The sequence below is a fragment of the Hemiscyllium ocellatum genome, chromosome 1, assembly GCF_020745735.1.
Source record: "Hemiscyllium ocellatum isolate sHemOce1 chromosome 1, sHemOce1.pat.X.cur, whole genome shotgun sequence".
NCBI lineage: Eukaryota > Metazoa > Chordata > Chondrichthyes > Orectolobiformes > Hemiscylliidae > Hemiscyllium > Hemiscyllium ocellatum.
The window spans coordinates 99,050,521-99,067,802 of record NC_083401.1 but is presented as its reverse complement, the minus strand read 5'-3'; the positions used below and the strand labels follow the sequence as shown (position 1 = coordinate 99,067,802).

The 17,282-nt window shown below is 39.3% G+C and overlaps 1 protein-coding gene across 1 annotated transcript in view; it reads right to left on the bottom strand.

The window, feature by feature from the left end:
- Nucleotides 1–5,249: 5,249 nt before the first annotated feature.
- The window catches only part of corin (corin, serine peptidase), a 232,537-nt gene continuing 220,504 nt past the window's right edge, over nt 5,250–17,282 (bottom strand). The window contains exons 21-22 of the mRNA XM_060830982.1: nt 11,767–11,900; nt 5,250–6,063 (exon numbers count right to left, since the gene is read on the bottom strand). Coding sequence (XP_060686965.1) covers nt 5,887–6,063; nt 11,767–11,900 — 311 coding nt within the window. The 3' untranslated portion in view covers nt 5,250–5,886. The remainder of the gene's footprint in view (nt 6,064–11,766; nt 11,901–17,282) is intronic.

Genomic DNA, 17,282 nt, shown 5'->3' with positions numbered 1-17,282 from the left:
GACATGCTGGTGACATGGAGCATAGGATGGGGAGGCTATTTGGTATGAGAAATACAAAGAGGCAAACTTTTTTTTGAAAGGCAGCATTTTTAAATGCTCAAGTTCAGTCTTATTTCACTTGTACAAGGAACACATGCAAACAGTCAATTAAGAAGGCAGATTGAAGTTCTGAAGAAGAGTCATTATGGACTTGGAAAGTAACTGTTTCTTGCTCAACAGTTGCTGCCAGACCTGTTGAGTTTCTCTGGCACTCTGTTTGTTTCAGATTTCCAGCATCTGCAGTATTTTGCTAACAAGGTAACCATTTATTGCCAGTCTTGAAACAACTTTTGATATGGTCAAGTGACTCTAAGGCATTTCAAATGGAGTTTAAGAGGCAACTGCATTGTTGCATGTCAGGAGTCACATTCAGTCCAGTGCAGGTAAGGCTTGCAGATTTCCTTCCCTACAGGACATTGTATTTTTGTAATTACCAAAACCAGTTTTACACTCCATTCGTGAATGATGTTGAACAATTAACCAACAAATGGGAGAAAGATACTCCACATGAACTGCCAGAGGAAGTAGTAGTGGTGAGTACAATTACAACAGTTAAAAGACATTTGGACAGGTACATGAATAGGGAGGTTTAGAGAGAGATATGGGCCAAATGCAGGCAAATGGGACTCATTCAGTTTAAGAAACTGGTTGGCATAGACACGTTGGACCAAAGGGTCTGTTTCCATGCTGTATGACTCTATTACGCAAATGAATTGTTGGCCTTTATTTCAAGGATGTGGAAAGCAATATAATGAAATCTGTTACACTTATACAATATTCTGATGCAACTACACATGATAATGTAGTTTTGGTTTCCATACCTGAAAAAGAATGTAATTTCTTTGAAGGCAATAAAACTTGATTGGCATCTGAAAACTCATCGTTTGTTATGTTGAGCAGCTGCACATTTGGATCTATACCCTCTAGAGTATAGAAAAATGAGTGTTGATCTCATTTAATTGTGAAACTCTAAAGTACCTTGGCAGCACAGTGGCTAGTACTGCTGCCTCACAGCGCCAGGAAGTTGGGTTTGATTCCAGCTTGGATGACTGTCTGTGTGGAATTTGCACGTTCTCCCCATCACTGCATGGGTTTCTGCCACGTGTTATGGTTTCCTCCCACAGTACAAAGATGTGTGGGTTCGGTGGATTGGTCGCACTAAATTGTCCCATGGTGTCCAGGGATGTACAGGCAGATAGATTAGTCATTGTAAAATGCAAGATTACAGGAATAGGGTGGATCTGGGTGAAATGCTCTTCAGGGGATCACTGCAGACATGATGGGCCAAAAGGTCTCTTCCTGCACTGTAGAGATTCTGTAAGCATAGACACAGACCTTTATTTTGCAGTATGGGAAATCTTATCCAGAGGGGCATAGCCCCGGGAAAATGGTTGATCATTGACTACTGAGATGAGAAGGAATCTGTGGTTATGAATCATTTAAATTAACTCCCACAAGGCATTACTAATGTTCTATCATTGAATATATTCAAAACTTAGACTTAGGAATCAAGGGATGTGAGGACCAGGCAGATAATGAGTTGAAATAGGAGATCGGCCATTATTTAAAGATTGGGCAAGCTCAGGAGATGAATGGACTATGTTTGTTGCGAACAGTCAATGTATTTCAGAAGTGCTTTAAGAAGTCCTGAAGTTATGAAAGAAGATATATAAATACCCAAGTCTTTACTGCATTATTCAGGGTCCAAATTTGATTCAATTTGCTGTGATATTAACAAGATATTTGGATTGTATGTAATCATTTGCTTACAACAAAGCAATCAAAAATGTAAAGAGCTCTCTTTTGAAAGTATTACTACTCAAACTTGTCCTGTAACCTATTATTTTAGGGTGATAAAGTAATCAAACATTAATCATTGTTAAGGTATTTTTATTAGTTTTTACACATTAAAGTACAATAAGGCCATAGCTTCACATAATAGGGGAAAAACTGCAAATAACAGAAATCTGAAGTAAAATAAAATACTGGATCTACAGAGAAATCCATCAATATTTAAGAAAAATGATATCCAGTGCTGACAGATGCTCTAAAGCCTAAGATTTTACCAAGTCTTGTCTTATTACAAATATAGTGAATCTTCCATCAATTTGGTGTTTGTAGCTTTTCCTTATATTTACATTTTGTGACTCATGTTTATAATTTTGACTAGATCCTTTAACAAAAAAGTGATTTGCAAATGAGAAATGGTATTTCTGTACCCTATTTTAGCTAGGGGAAAAGGATGCAGGTAGCGTGCCATCATAAATGCCCATGAGGAGATTAGCTGAGCCTGTGCTGCAGAGCTCTGCAAACGCTTACTTTATCCAAAAAATTGAGAGAAACTTTGATAGTGGTGCTGACAGTCATGAAGGGTATAGACACAATAGACAAAGATGGATGCTCCCATTAGAAGGACTGAAATCAGAGGACACAAGACTTGAAGTAATTGGCACAAAAAAAAATCAGCAACATGAGGGAAAGTGTTTTGTATTTAATGTTAGAATCTAGAATGCTCTGCCTTAAAGTATGGAGGTAAATGCAATTGTGGCCTTCTAAAGGAAATTGGTTAATTATCTCGCAAAACTTTTGGAGGGCTACCAGGAAAAGGCAGGGGTGTGGGACTAACTTTTAGAATTTGCATGAATACAACAGTCTCGCATTGTACAATAACCATTCCATTACTCTGCAGCATGGTAACATTAAATATGAGGACAACTTACAACACGATATAGAACTAAAACAGTTGTTCTCTCTTCACCAGCAATTAACTACAATCTTAACTACTTTACAATTAAATTGTATCACTCTATTTCTGTTTAAAGTCACAATAATTAAATTTGTACAAGTAATGCAATGAAATATAAACTAACTTTGGAGCAAGAGGGAAGAATATTCAAGGTTGGCACAATGGGCCAAATGTCTTTATGCACATTAATGATTCTGTGAAACCAAAGTATACCACACTCATCAGTGGGTGCTTTAACAAATCTAGCAAAAATTAGAAGGAAATTGACATGACTGCGGTGTAGTTTTATTGTCATTGGACTAGTCATTTAGAACCCCAGACTATTGTCAGAGACAAATTTGTATTCTATCATGGCTGATAATGAAGCAATTTTTCAACATGGAATTAAATGTTATTCTGATGGTGAATTTATAACCATTATTGTATAAACCAACTTTCCTTTAGGGAATGAAATCTGCGTGCAAGTCCAGACCCACAACAATGTAGTTGCCTTTAAAATGTCCTCACCAAGCCACTCTGATCATGAGGAATGAGCAATAAATGCTGGCCAAGCCAATAATGCCCACATTGCATTAAAAAATTCCAGAAAAGTTTAGATTGGCAATGCTGTCAAAAATATTGTCAAAACTTTGAAGCCAAAAGACCTCTTGTTTAAAAGAGAGAACTGATCAAATATGATCATCTTTCCAATCATCGTTTATCAATTTAATTAAGTGGATCACATCCCATGCTACTAGGCTATAAATTAAGATTGTAAGAAAAAGGTTGCACTGCCATCCAGTTAATGTTCAAACTCTACTAATGGTCACTTATTCAACCATCATCTTTTAGTCACAAAACAAAGCTTTGTTTTAGGACTTTCTGACCTTATCCTGAAGATTTAATTGTCTCTAATGTGTGAGTGAGATAAGAGACTAACTTGAAATGTGGCAATAATTGCATATGTTTGCTTCCTTCAGGTTTTCCAACTCCCTGCTTAATGAAGGAGTCAGTAATGAACAAAAATATAGTGTTATGAATGACTAGTTAAGTGATAGAAACTCCAAGCCAAGCCAAGCAGTAAATTACACTGGAGGATCAGGTAAAGGCAGGCTGAGTATTTAGATCTTAATCTACTAAAATAGGAATAAGGTTTCCCAGAAAACGTTTTGACAGTTGAAATGAGGTTAAAATGTGTGTGTTTGAATTTGAACTGGTGCTGTTAAATAGAACAAGCTTGTACTGTAAGCCCATGTCTTCTGTTTACAACACTGGCAACCAGCAGTTTGCTTTTTGATTGTCATTTACAACGTCACAAAGTGCAAACACCCAATCTATTTAAAGTTTGGCCACACAACAGCAGAAGGTTGAAATCTGCACAGATAGAAAAAGCAATATAAAAATATTTTATAAAATTACAAGCATTGTATCATCTTTACATGGAATGTTACATTGAACATTGCAGACATTTCTCAAATGTCTTTGTTTAGAAATGATACAGGAACCAAGTACATGGCACTTTTCAACAATATAATGCTATCACAGTGTAGTATTTATTCTCAGACTTGAATAGCAAGCTGCCACACAAAAACCCAATGTAAATACAAAGCAAGCTGAAACAAAACTTTGGCATAAGAGTAATTTTAGTTTGAAAAGTGGTAATAAGTAATAATACCACTTACAGTAGCTTAGAAAAAGTAAAACAGGAACAAAGTTCAATTTATTCACTTCACATTTGATGAATACTGATATCACAGAGAGAGAGAGAGACCCTGGATTTTAAAAAGTGATAAGTCTCCAATTTAATTCATTCTTGTTACTGAATAAAATAGCAGACTGAACTGATTTCCAAATGTGAGCTTTCCTTATTAAAGGAAAATTCACATTTTACACAGGAAATCCTTCACACTGAAAATAGTGAGACACTCAAAGGTCAATGGATAGGAGCAGTTTGAAATGCTAATATAACGAACAAAGTCCATACTTTAGAATTAGAATAGTGACCCTGTATACAGAAAGCTCAAATTTGTTTTTCATTGAAATTTCATTTAAAAAATCACAAGACACTTCTACTCTTGGTCAGTTATGTGGTAATGAAACTAGATCACAGATTCAGGAGAAGTGCACATTATTCACTTTTTGGATAGTTGTTTCCTACTTTAAAACGGAATAGAACTTCTATGTATATAGCATTAGGTCAAGGCAATTACAATATATGATCACTCAGTTCAAGCTACAAAATCAAATCTTTCTCATTTCTTAAAATTTATTATATTAGGCTACAATTGAACACTTCTTTCCAAATCACATAAGTTGGCAACTAAAGCTTTTAGGGAAGAGAATGTCTACTGCTGGTATTTTCTTTTTAACGAGTATTCCAGTTAAATAATCAGTATATAAGATACTAACTGCATTTGATGTCAACATATTAGAAATATTGTACACAGTTATCAAGGAATAATTATAAGAAAAGCTTTACGCTGACGTTATGTAGAAACGCATCTAGAACTCCAATACATTTGGCTCACAGTTACACACTGATGCAACCTAAACCCATCCTAGAAATAGTTCTGTAAAATGTGAAATAAATTTTTCTCTCATCAGCATCCTCAGTGTGGGGCAGTGTCATGGAGAATGCAGAAGCAGCTTTCTCAAATACTCAAGTTAGAGGTAGCAAAAAAATTCTGTCCACAAACAATCTGAACAACAAATGCTGACCTCACTTTCCAGAAGAATTTAATCATGTCTTTCCATGCTTGTAAAACTTTGGAATGTATGTGCTGCAAAATTTCAAAAGGGAGCAGTGGTTGATAGGTGCATTATGTACTGGGATAAACATTTCTCAGAAATATGGAGTTTATTTAGTGACATTTTAACAACAATTGTTCCCATAACAACCCAGAGATTTGAAACCATCACCTTGAGAGCAGTTTGGTGTGGTTATTCCTTATGAATAACATTGTTGAACACTCAGTGAATGGGGATGGGAGATGTGGTGCTTGCTAAGGGGAATGATCATGTCGATAATTTTGCAGTCTTTGAGAGCTGCCACATTTCTGCTTCTTGAGGTTTCTGCTATTTGAGGTTTAATTTCCGATGCTGTTCACTGGCATTTGATGCATTTATAAAAATGTATGGATGTAGATTTGCCTTTCAATCCATTCAACAAAATGAGTTACATTGCTGTAAACACCAGGTCCAATGAGTTTCGTGAAGCACACTGATCCCCAAGATGTTAAACCAAATAATATCCATCTCTTGCCAGGTTGTTCACAAACCAGAGGTCCTCCACTGTCACCCTGATGATCAGAGACAATAATGACAATGGAATTTAATATGTTGGACAAACAAAAGCACTTGCACTTCATTTAGTTTAAACAATTCTAATAGAATTAAAACTAATAGAGCTCTAGAGTTGCACAGGATAGCACATCATGTCCACATTGATGATCTTGCACCTACACAACCCAATCTCACTTTCCACCACTTGACTTGAATAAGATCATAAGAAATAGAAACAGGAGATAGGCCACTTGGCCCTGCCAGTGACCTCTACCATTCAATAAAATCATAGTTATTACCACTTAACGCACATTTACTTTTTTGTCTTTTCCCCATAATTCTTGATTCCTTTACTGAGCAAAGATTTATCTCTCTCAGCCTTAAATATACACAGTGACCCTGCTCTCCAGCTCTCTGTGGCAATGTGTTCCAAAACCTCTCTCAGAGAAGAACTTCTCCTTCATCTCAGTCTTAAATTGGCACCCTTTTATTCTGAGACGAGGCCCTATGATCCTAGACTCACCATTTACCTTGCAAGCTGCTTATGAATCCTATATGTTTCAGTGAGATCACTTCTCATACATTCCAGTGAGTGGAGCCCCAACCTGTTTAGCCTTTGTTCATAAAATAATCCCTCTACAACATCCCAGGGATCATCCCAGTGAATTACTGGAACTGCCTCCAATGATATGGTAATTTTCCTTAAATAAGGGGCCCAAAACTGCTCACATTACTCCAGGTGTGGTCTCACCAGCAGCTCGTTAATTTGGTATAAGACTTCCCTACACTTATACTTTAACTCCCTTGAAATAATGGCCAACTTTCCATTAGCGTTCCTGATTACCTACTGCACCTGTGTGCTAGCCTTGTGTGCTTCATGTACAAGTACCCCATGTATCTTTGTTACAGCTTTCTGCAGTTTATTTCCAGTTAAACAATACTGCTGTTTTTTCTCCTTTCCAAAATGCACATCTTCCCATTTTCCCATATTATACTTGATCTGCCAACTATTTGTGCAGGAGAAAGTGAGGACTGCAGATGCTGGTGATCAGAGCTGAAAATGTGTTGCTGGAAAAGCGCAGCAGGTCAGGCAGCATCCAAAGAGCAGGAGAATCAACGTTTCAGGCATAAGCCTTTTCTGAAGAAGGGCTTATGCCCGAAATATCAATTCTCCTGCTCTTTGGATGCTGCCTGACCTGCAGCGCTTTTCCAGCAACACATTTTCAGCAACTATTTGTGCACTTAACCTAGCCACTTAACTCAGTAAACTGTTTGCATCCCTCTCACAACGTGCTTATTTTTGTGTTGTCTGCAAATTAGCCTAAAGTACTTAATTCTTCCACGTCATTCATATAGGGTGGCACGGTGGCTCAGTGTTTAGCACTGCTGCCTCACAGCACCAGGGTCCCAGGTTCGATTCCAGCCTCGGGTGACTGTCTGTGTGGAGTTTGCACTTTCTCCCCGTGTCTGCATGGGTTTCCTCCCACAGTTCAGGTGAATTGGCCATCCTAAATTATCCATAGTGTTAGATGCATTAGTCAGAGGGAAATGGGTCTGGGTGGATTACTCTTCAGAGGGTCGGTGTGGACTGGTTGGGCTGAAGGGCCTGTTTCTACGCTGTCGGGAATCTAAACAATCCCTGTGGAACCCTACTGGTCATGGGTCAACAACCTGAGAAAGAACCCCTTACCTCCATTTGCAGTTTCCTACCCATGAACCAGTTCTCTATGCATGCCAACATACTACCTCCAGCACAGTAGGCTCTTATCTTATGAAGTAACCTTTTGTGAGGTACCTTGTTGAACACCTTTTGGAAGTACAAATAAAACACATCTACTGGTTCCCCTCTTTCCACTCTGGTTCAGACATCCTTGAAAAACTTTAATAAATTAGTCAGATGTGTTTTTCCTTTCATGAAGCCATAATTCTTTCATAATCTGCTTGAGTAGATTATGATTTTTCAAATATTCTGCTATTACTTCCTTAATTATTTATCCTAATACTTTTCTAACAAGAGATGTTATGCTAAACTGTATGTTATGCATACAGTTATCGCTTTTGCCTCCCTTTCTGAGTAGGGTTGTCACATTTGAAGTTTTCCAATCCTCTGCAGAATCCAAGGATGGCCGAGGCATAACACCAATATTTTGTCTCTGTCTCACAGTGAGAGATAGTAATTTCTTCCCAAGAACTGCAAGATTAATAAGGCAAAACTCAGACATGGCAGAGGTACTAAGCCAATGCCTTGTCTCTCTCTTCCACTGTGAAAAAGTAATTTGTTCCAAAAATTGTGGTTACTACAGAGGAACTTGGGGAAATCACAATGATTGGAGAGGAAGTGTTAAGTAAACCGCAGCCAGATGGCCTGCACCTTAGGGTATTAAAGGAGGTGGAGCAGAGATACAAAATGTATTAGTTATGATTTTCCAAAATTCCTTGGATGCTGGGAAGATACCAGTGAATTGGAAACTTGCTAATGAGACACCCTTATTCAAAAAAGGAGATAGGCAAAAAGTGGGAAACTACAGGCCAGTTACTTTGATCTCTGTGGTGGGAACTTGCTGGGGTCAATCATTGAGGAGGAGATAACTGAACACTTAGAAAAACAAAGCTCAATTCATGAGTTCTGGCACATTTTCATGATGGGCAAGTCATGTTTGACAAACTTGCTGGAGTTCTTTGAGAATGTAATCATCAAGGTAGATAATGGGGATCTGGTGGATGTGGTATATCTCTCAAATTCTAAAAAGCATTGGATAAGGTGCCAAATAAAAGACTGATCTAGAAGGTTAGATCCCAAGAGTTTAAATATTGGCTTAGAGAGTAGACTATTGGCTTGAATAGAGGATTGGCTGACTGACAGACAGCAGAGGGTCGTGATAAATGGATCCTTCTCTAGATGACTAACTGTAACTAGTGGAATGCCGCAGGGTTCAGTTTTTGGACCTCAATTACTTACGATTTATATCGGCAAGTGGGGACAGAATATAAACATAGAAAAGCTTGCAGCTGATACTGAAATAGGCAGGAAAACAGCAGTGATGAGCTAAAGTGTTTACAGAAAAATATTGTTCGGCCAGGAGAATGGGCTAGAAGCTGGCAGATAGAGTTTCATCTGGATAAATGAGAGATTGGCCATTTTGGCTGGGAAAATAAAAGGGTGAATTATTACTTACACTTTGAATCTGATTTCCATTTATCAGTGCTCAGGGATCAGGGCGTCTTCATGCATGAATCGCAGAAAGTGAGGTTCAGCATTAAATGAGAAAGGCAAATAGAATCCTGGCATTTATTGCAAACAGACTGGGTTATAATAGTAAAGAAGTGTTGTACAATTATAAAAGTTGTTATGAGACCACACCTGAAATATTGTGTCCAGTTTTGGTCTTGTAACTTGAGAAGGGATGCGATAACACTGGAGCAGTTCAGAGGAGGTGCACCAGGTCGATTCCAGGCGTAAAAGGGCTGACATATTGAGAAGCTGCAGAATAGCTTGGGATTATACTCGCTGGAGTTCAGAAGATGAAGGGGGGATCTATTGTGGGATATAAAATGCTAAAATGGATTTATAAGGTGGACATTGAACAGATATTCTCCCTTGTGAGACAATCTCCAATAAGAGTTCACGGATATAGAGGGAGATGAGAAATTACTTCTCTCGAAGGGTTGTGAATCTGTGGAACTCACTGTCCCAGAGTGCAGTGGAGGCAGAATCAATCAACAACTTGAAGAAAGAAATAGATATATTTCTGATGAAAAGTGGGATAAAGGGCAATGGGGAGCAGGCAGGAGAGTGGAGTTGTGACCAGGATCAGATCAGCCATGATCATGTTAAATATCAGAACAGGCTTAAAGGGCTGAATTGCCTACTGCCGCTCCCATCTCCGTTGTTCCTGCTGTGATCTTTGGAAAATTACAACCAGTCCATCCACAATCTCTGTGGCTACCTCTTCTAGGATCTTAGGATGCAAGCCAGTAGGGTCAAGGGACTTATCTGCCTTTAGCATCATTTTTTTAAAAATACTAATTCTCTAGTGATGCTTAATTTTTCACCCATATTTTTCAGTATTAATGGGATGTTTTCATCTGAAATACTGATACAAAATATATGTTTAACTCATCTGCCATTTTCTTGTTCCCCAAACTATCTCCTTACATTCATTTTATAAGGGACTAGTGTTCTCTTTGACCTCTTGCTTCCTTTATATAATCTGAGGTTCCACAGGGATCAGCACTAGGTCCACAACTGTTTACAAATGTATTAATGTCTTGGAGGAAGGAACTGAATGTACTGTAGACAAATTTGCAGAAGACACAAAAAGAATTGGTGGAAAAGCAGACTATGAGAGGGATACACTCAGTTTACAGAGAGATATTGATAGGTTAATTAAAGGGCAAAATGTTGGCAAATGGAGTATGAAGTGGGAAAACAAAAGAACATAATGTTATTTAAATGGAGATAAAATGAACAAATCTGCAAGATAATGAGACTTTAGGGTACTTGTACATGAAACACAGGCTAAGTAGGTAATCAGGTAGGCTAATGGAATGTTGGCCCTAATTCAAGGGGGTTGGCATATAGGAGTCTTACCAAGATGTTGGTGAGAGCACATCTGGAGCACTCTGAGCAGTTTTTGTCCCCTTAAAAGAAAGACATAATTTTGTCGGAGGCACTTTAGAGAAGGTTCACTAGGATGATTGCTGGCATGGAGGAATTGTCTTTTAAACAAAGGCTAATCAGGGTTGGGAGGATGGTTGGGAGTCTGAGACCAGAATGCATAGTCTCAAAATAAAGGGGTGCCAATTTAAGTCTGAGATGAGGAGGAGTTTCTTCTCTCAGAGGGTAAAGTGTCTTTGGAACTCCTTGCTTTGCTACAGCGAGTTCTGGGGCAGAGTCCATTTAGGCTGAGATAGATAGATTCTTGATCAGTTGGGAAATCAAGGGTTTCAGGGAGAAGCCGGGAACATAGATGTGAGGAATGTTGGATCAATCATGATCCTATTGAATGTTGGAGCAGGCTTGAGGGGGCAAATGGCCTGATCCTGTTCTTATTTTTTATGGTCTTAATAGTTGTCATCGACAATACTCTGTACAGAATTCCCCAGCAATGAGAGTTGGGCTTTCACAAGATACAATTGCAGGAAGATGGATGCTGATGATAATGATGAGAAGGGGTAAAAGGTGAAGTGGGTAATTTACCACCAGTAGCACATGTTGCTGTCAGGCTAGCTTCATTATTATTCAGAGATGGGTGAATCAATTAAACCTAACAAATAGATGCAAAAGCTACTTTGGCACCCACCCACCCTGTCCCCACATGGCAGAAATTCAAAATAGTCATTCTAATTACCAAACCCTGGCTTGATTGTCCGTGCATGTCATTAATGAGGCTAAATAACTTTCACACAACTCAGCAGTTATGTGTTTACATTGACGAGAGTGTGGCACTGGAAAAACACAGCTGGCCAGGCAGCATCTGAGGAACAGGAAAATCGACGTCTCTAAATGACACAGAAGCCCCTCATCAGTTTCCTGCTCCTGCTCCTCAGATACAGTCTGGCCAGCTGTGCTTTTCCAACGTCACACTCTTGACTCTAGTCTCCAGCATCGGCAGATCTCACTTTCACCCTGTGTTTACATTGTGCCTGACATCAATCTAAATAGAAATATTTCCTGTTATTACTATTTTAAACCTAACACATCCTCCCTCCACCCTTACCATGCAAGAGTCCACTGTTCCAGGTTCATAGCCTGCACATAACATTCGTGAAGTAATTGTTTTAGTGTCGAAGTATGACTGGCAACGATCAGGTGAGAGAATGCGGACTTCCCCTTCCTGGAGTTTGAATGGAACTGGAATAAAAGTTGAAAGAACATTAAGATTGATATCTTGTCACCATAGCTCAATGTACAATGGATTGTAGTATGCAGTATCCATTTTCATGATGAGAATTTTACTCTGCCTGTAAACTCTGGCCATAAAGTTTTGAAAGTGTGTGTTTAATTTGTTCAATGTCCACGTTTAGAGTATAATATAAATTATCTGCAAAATTGTACTTAAAAATGTACTTTAAAAAGCCACAGCTTTCCTGATATATTGGAGCAGAGTTTCTCTAATAACTTTCCTCATCTTCTACTCGAACTTCGGAGGCAGTCTGGAGGCCTGTGACCAGCAGTGTGCTGCAAGGATCGGTTCTGGGTCTATCGTTGTTCGTCATTTATGTAAACAATTTGGTTGAGAATGTAGGAGCTACGGTTAGTAAGTTAGCAGACCATGCTAAAATTGGTGGTATAGTGGACCGTGAAGGAGGTAATCTCAGAGTACAATGGGATCTTGATCAACCGAACCAGAGGGCTGAGGAATAGCAGATAGAGTTTCATTGAGATAAATACGAGGTTTGCATTTTGGTATGGCAAACCCAGGGCAGGACGTATACAGTCAATTAGAACCATTACCTTAAGAACCATAAGAACTAGGAGCAGGAGTAGGCCATTCTGCCCTTCAAGCCCGCTCCGTCATTCAATAAGATCATGGCTGATCTTTTCTTGGCCTCAGCTCAACTTACCTGCCCTCTCACTATGTAACCCTTAATTCCTTTACTTTTCATAAAATTATCCATCTTAGTTTTAGAAACATTCAATGAGGGAGCCTATTGCACTGGGCAGAGAATTCCACAGATTCACAACCCTCTGTGTGAAGAGGTTCCTCCTCAATTCAGTCCTAAATCCGCACCCCCTAATTTTGAGGCTCTGCCCTCTTGTCCTAGTTTCACCTGTCAGTGAAAACAACCTCCCTGCTTTTATCTGATCTATTCACTTCATAATTTAACATAATTCTATAATCCCTTTACAGGTCTGTTCTGGTTCTTAAAAATACATCATGGTCACAACATCCAAGTACTTTGGATTGGTTTCTGTACAGGATTAATGAATAAAATAATTAATTAGGTCAGAAAATGTGGGAAACTACCTCTGACATCTGTCCTATATTGTGATAGATATAGGACAGATGTCAGAGGTAGTTTCTTTACTCAGAGAGTAGTAAGGTTTTGGAATGCTTTGCCTGCAACGGTAGTAGATTCGCCAATTTTAAGTGCATTTAAGTCGTCATTGGACAAACATATGGACATGCATGGAATAGTGTAGGTTAGATGGGCTTTAGATTGGTATGACTGGACAGTGCAACATCGAGGGCCGAAGGGCCTGTACTGCGCTGAAATGTTCTATGAATTATGGGAGAAGTGGATTGATAACACTGTGAAATAGAAAACAGAGAGAATGGGAATAAAAAGTATTTATTCCTTATTGATATTGTTCCACCAGTCCAATTCTTGCAGAATTTAAAGTTAGTCAAGTATATGAAAGTTTTTCAAGTTATTGAGTCAATAACTAAATGTCTCACTGAAGAATGAGATAATGCAACAAATGTATTTCTGATTTCTATGAACTCCTTCTGTATTCTGAGCTAAGATCATTGAACTTGACACCCTTGAGCAGCAATGTTGTGCTTCCTGAAGAGAGCCTGTTTGAAATAATGGGGTACGTTTCCACTGGGATTTTCCTGATCTCACCCTTTGCTTGACATCCTGGAGAAATAGTAGTCTCTGGGATCTTTCCTGCATCATAGAGACATACAGCATGGAAAAAGGCCCTTTGACCCACCTCATCCATGCTGACCAGGTTTCCTAAACTGAACTAATCCCATTTTCCTGCATTTGGCCCATATCCATCTAAACCTTTCATGTCAATGTATCTGCCCAAACATTTTTTTAAAATGTTGTCATTGTACCCACCTCCATTACTTCCTCTGGCAGCTCATTCCATATATTTATCATCCTCTGTGAAAAGGTTGCCCCTCAAGGCCCTTTTAAAACTTTCCCCTCTCAACCTAAACATTTGCTCTCTAGTTTTAGACTCCCCCCACCCCAGGTTAAAGACCTTGGCTTTTCACATTATCTATACCCCTCGTGATTTTATAAACCTCTATATGGTCAATCCTCAGTCCCCTATGCTCCAGGGAAAAAAAGTCCCAGCCTGTCCAACCTCTCCTTTTAACTCAAAGTTACATAACTTTTTTTATAACTTCCAGTCTTGGCAACATCCTTGTAAATCTTTTTGCACCCTTTCCAGTTTGATAACTTTCCTTCTATAGTGGGGCGATGAGAATTGCACCCAGTACTCCAAATGTAGCCATACCAATGTCTTGTATAGGCGTAACATGACATCCCAAAATCTGTACTCGGATGTCTGACTGAAGAAGGCAAGCATGCCGACTGCCTTCAGCAACCTGTCTACATGTGACACCACTTTTGAGGAACTATGTACCTGCACACCTAGGTGTCTCTGCTTGACAACACTCACCAGGGGCCTGCCATTAAGTTTTAGTGATTGGGCAAAGGTCTGGCAGATAGAATACAATGTTGAAAAACGTGAAGTCATCCATTTTGGTAGAAATAGCAGTAAAAAGGACTATTATTTCAACAGTAAGAAATTGCAGCATGCTGCTGTGCAGAGGGACCTGGGTGTCCTTGTGCATGAATTACAAGGTTGGTCTGTAGGTACAACAGGTAATAAGGAAGGCCAATGAAATTTTGCCCTTCATTGCTCAAGGAATGGACTTTAAAAGCAAGGACATTATATTGCAGCTGTATGGGGTACTGGTGAGGCCACTCCTGGAGTACTGTGTATCATTTTGGTCTCCCTACTTGAGAAAGTACTGGCACTAGAGGGGATGCAGAGGAAGTTCACTAGGTTGATTCTAGAGTTGAGAATGTCGGCTTATGAGGAGAGACTGAGTAGACTGGGATTATATTCATTGGAATTTAGAAGAATGAGGGGAATCTTATTGAAACATATAAAGGTATGAAGGGAATAGTTAAGATAAAAGCAGGGAGGTTGTTTCCACTGATGGATGAAACTAGGACAAGAGGGCATAGCCTCAAAATGAGGGGGAGCGGATTTAGGACTGAATTGAGGAGGAACTTCTTCACACAGAGGGTTGTGAATCTGTGGAATTCTCTGCCCAGTGCAATAGGCTCCCTCATTGAATGTTTCTAAAACTAAGATAGATAAGTTTATGAAAAGTAAAGGAATTAAGGGTTACATAGTGAGAGGGCAGGTAAGTGGAGCTGAGGCCAAGAAAAGATCAGCCATGATCTTATTGAATGACAGAGCAGGCTTGAAGGGCAGGATGGCCGACTCCTGCTCCTAGTTCTTATGGTTCTTAAGGTCATGGTTCTAATTAACTGTATACGTCCTGCCCTGGGTTTATCATACCAAAATGCAAACCTCGTATTTATCTCAATGAAACACTATCTGCTATTGATCAACTGAGCCAGAGGGCTGATGAAGATCCCATTGTACTCTGAGATAACCTCCTTTACTGTCCACTATAGATCATTCAGCTTAACATCAGTGGTGGGAACAATAATTAAAACCTTACTGAAAGGAGGGAACAGAAATGTATCCAGAAATGAAAAATGTGATAATGAACAGTCAGTCTGTATTTCAATAGGGAAAATCTTGCTATAACGAATTTATCAATTTTCTTTAAGGTGGTAACAGACAGAATAGACAAAGGTGATATAATAAATAATAATTTATCTAGATTTTCAAAAGACCTTTGATAAACTGTCCCATAATGGAGTAATGAATAAGGTCAGAGAATTTGGAGCTAGAGGATAAATGGCAGAATGAATTGTTGACAGGCTTCAAAATAGGAATTAAGTGTAGTTATTCAATGTGGCAGAAAGTGCAATGTGGTATTCCACAACATTCAGTGCCTATTTCACTCCTGTTCACTACGTTTAATAATGATTTACTTATAAATCAACACAAATTTTACATTTGCAGATGACACCAAAGTGCAGATGTAGACAATGCGGCGGACAGCATGGATGTGGTTAACACTACATGCACAAGTATCCACATCCTTCACTGACAAACAATAGCAGCAGTGTATACTATCTACAGGATGCACATAGAAATTCCTAAGGCTTCTTTGACAGCATCTTCCAAACCCATCTTGAAAGCCAAGAGCAGCAGATATGCAGGAACACCACCAACACTACCACCTGCAGGTTTCAGTCCAAACCGCACACCATCTTCTCTCTGAAATATCTCCATTCCTCCAGCGTTGCTGAAGAGTCAAAATCCTAGAATTCCTTCCCCAGCAGCATTGTGGTCAACCAACAGAGCACATGGACTATGGTGGTTCACCACCCCCTTCTCAAGGGCAACTCAGTGATCTGCAATAAATTCTGGCCCAGTCAAAAACACCCCTATCACATGAACGAACAAAAGAAAAGGCTGTTGTTTTATATTCTTTTCTCAAACAGAAGTATTTAGTTAATTTCTAGGTTAACCAAATGACTGGAACATCTCAAATCTCAGCCACTGAAATGGTGGGGAGTTGGTGATCTAGTAGAAATTTCCCCAGATCAGTAACCCAGAGGGAAAAACAGTAAAACTTGCAGATGACATATACTGGTCAGACTTGTCTTGTACACTTCAAAATGGAGCTCCACTTCCAAGTATTATTGCTTTGGTTTTACTGCCTTTTCTCAGTCCGAGACCCAAGAGGCCCAGGCTAATGGTTACAAGCCATGAGTTCAAAACCCACCATGACAAAACATAAGTTCCAATGGTTAATCTGGAATATAAAGCCAGCATCAATGATTGTAATTTTTAAAAATCATTTTTCAAGGATATGGGTGTCACTGACTGATCGGCATTTATTGCCTGTCCGTAGTTGCCCTTGAGAAGGTGAACTGCCTTCTTAAACAGCTGCAGTCCGCCTGCTGTGAGTTGACCCACAATGCCATTAGGAAGGGAATTCCAAGATTTTAACCCAGTGACAGTGAAGGAATGGTGATGTATTTCTAGGATAGGATGGTGAGTGGCTTGGATGGGGGGTTCCCATGTATCTGCTACCCTTGTCCTTCTAGATGCAAGTATTCTTGGGTTTAGAAGGTACTGTCTAAGGATCTTTGGTGAATTTCTGCAGTGCATTTTGTAGATAGTACACACTGCTACTACTGAGCATTGCTGGTGGAGGGAGTGAATGCTTGTGCATTAAGTGCCAGTCAAGTGGATTTCTTTGTCCTGGATGGTGTCAAGCTTCTTGTGTGTTGGAGCTGCACTCATCCAAGCAAGTGGGGAGTATTCCTTTACACTCCTGACTTGTGCCTTGCAGATGATGGAGACACTTTAGGGAATCAGGAGGTGAGTAACTCA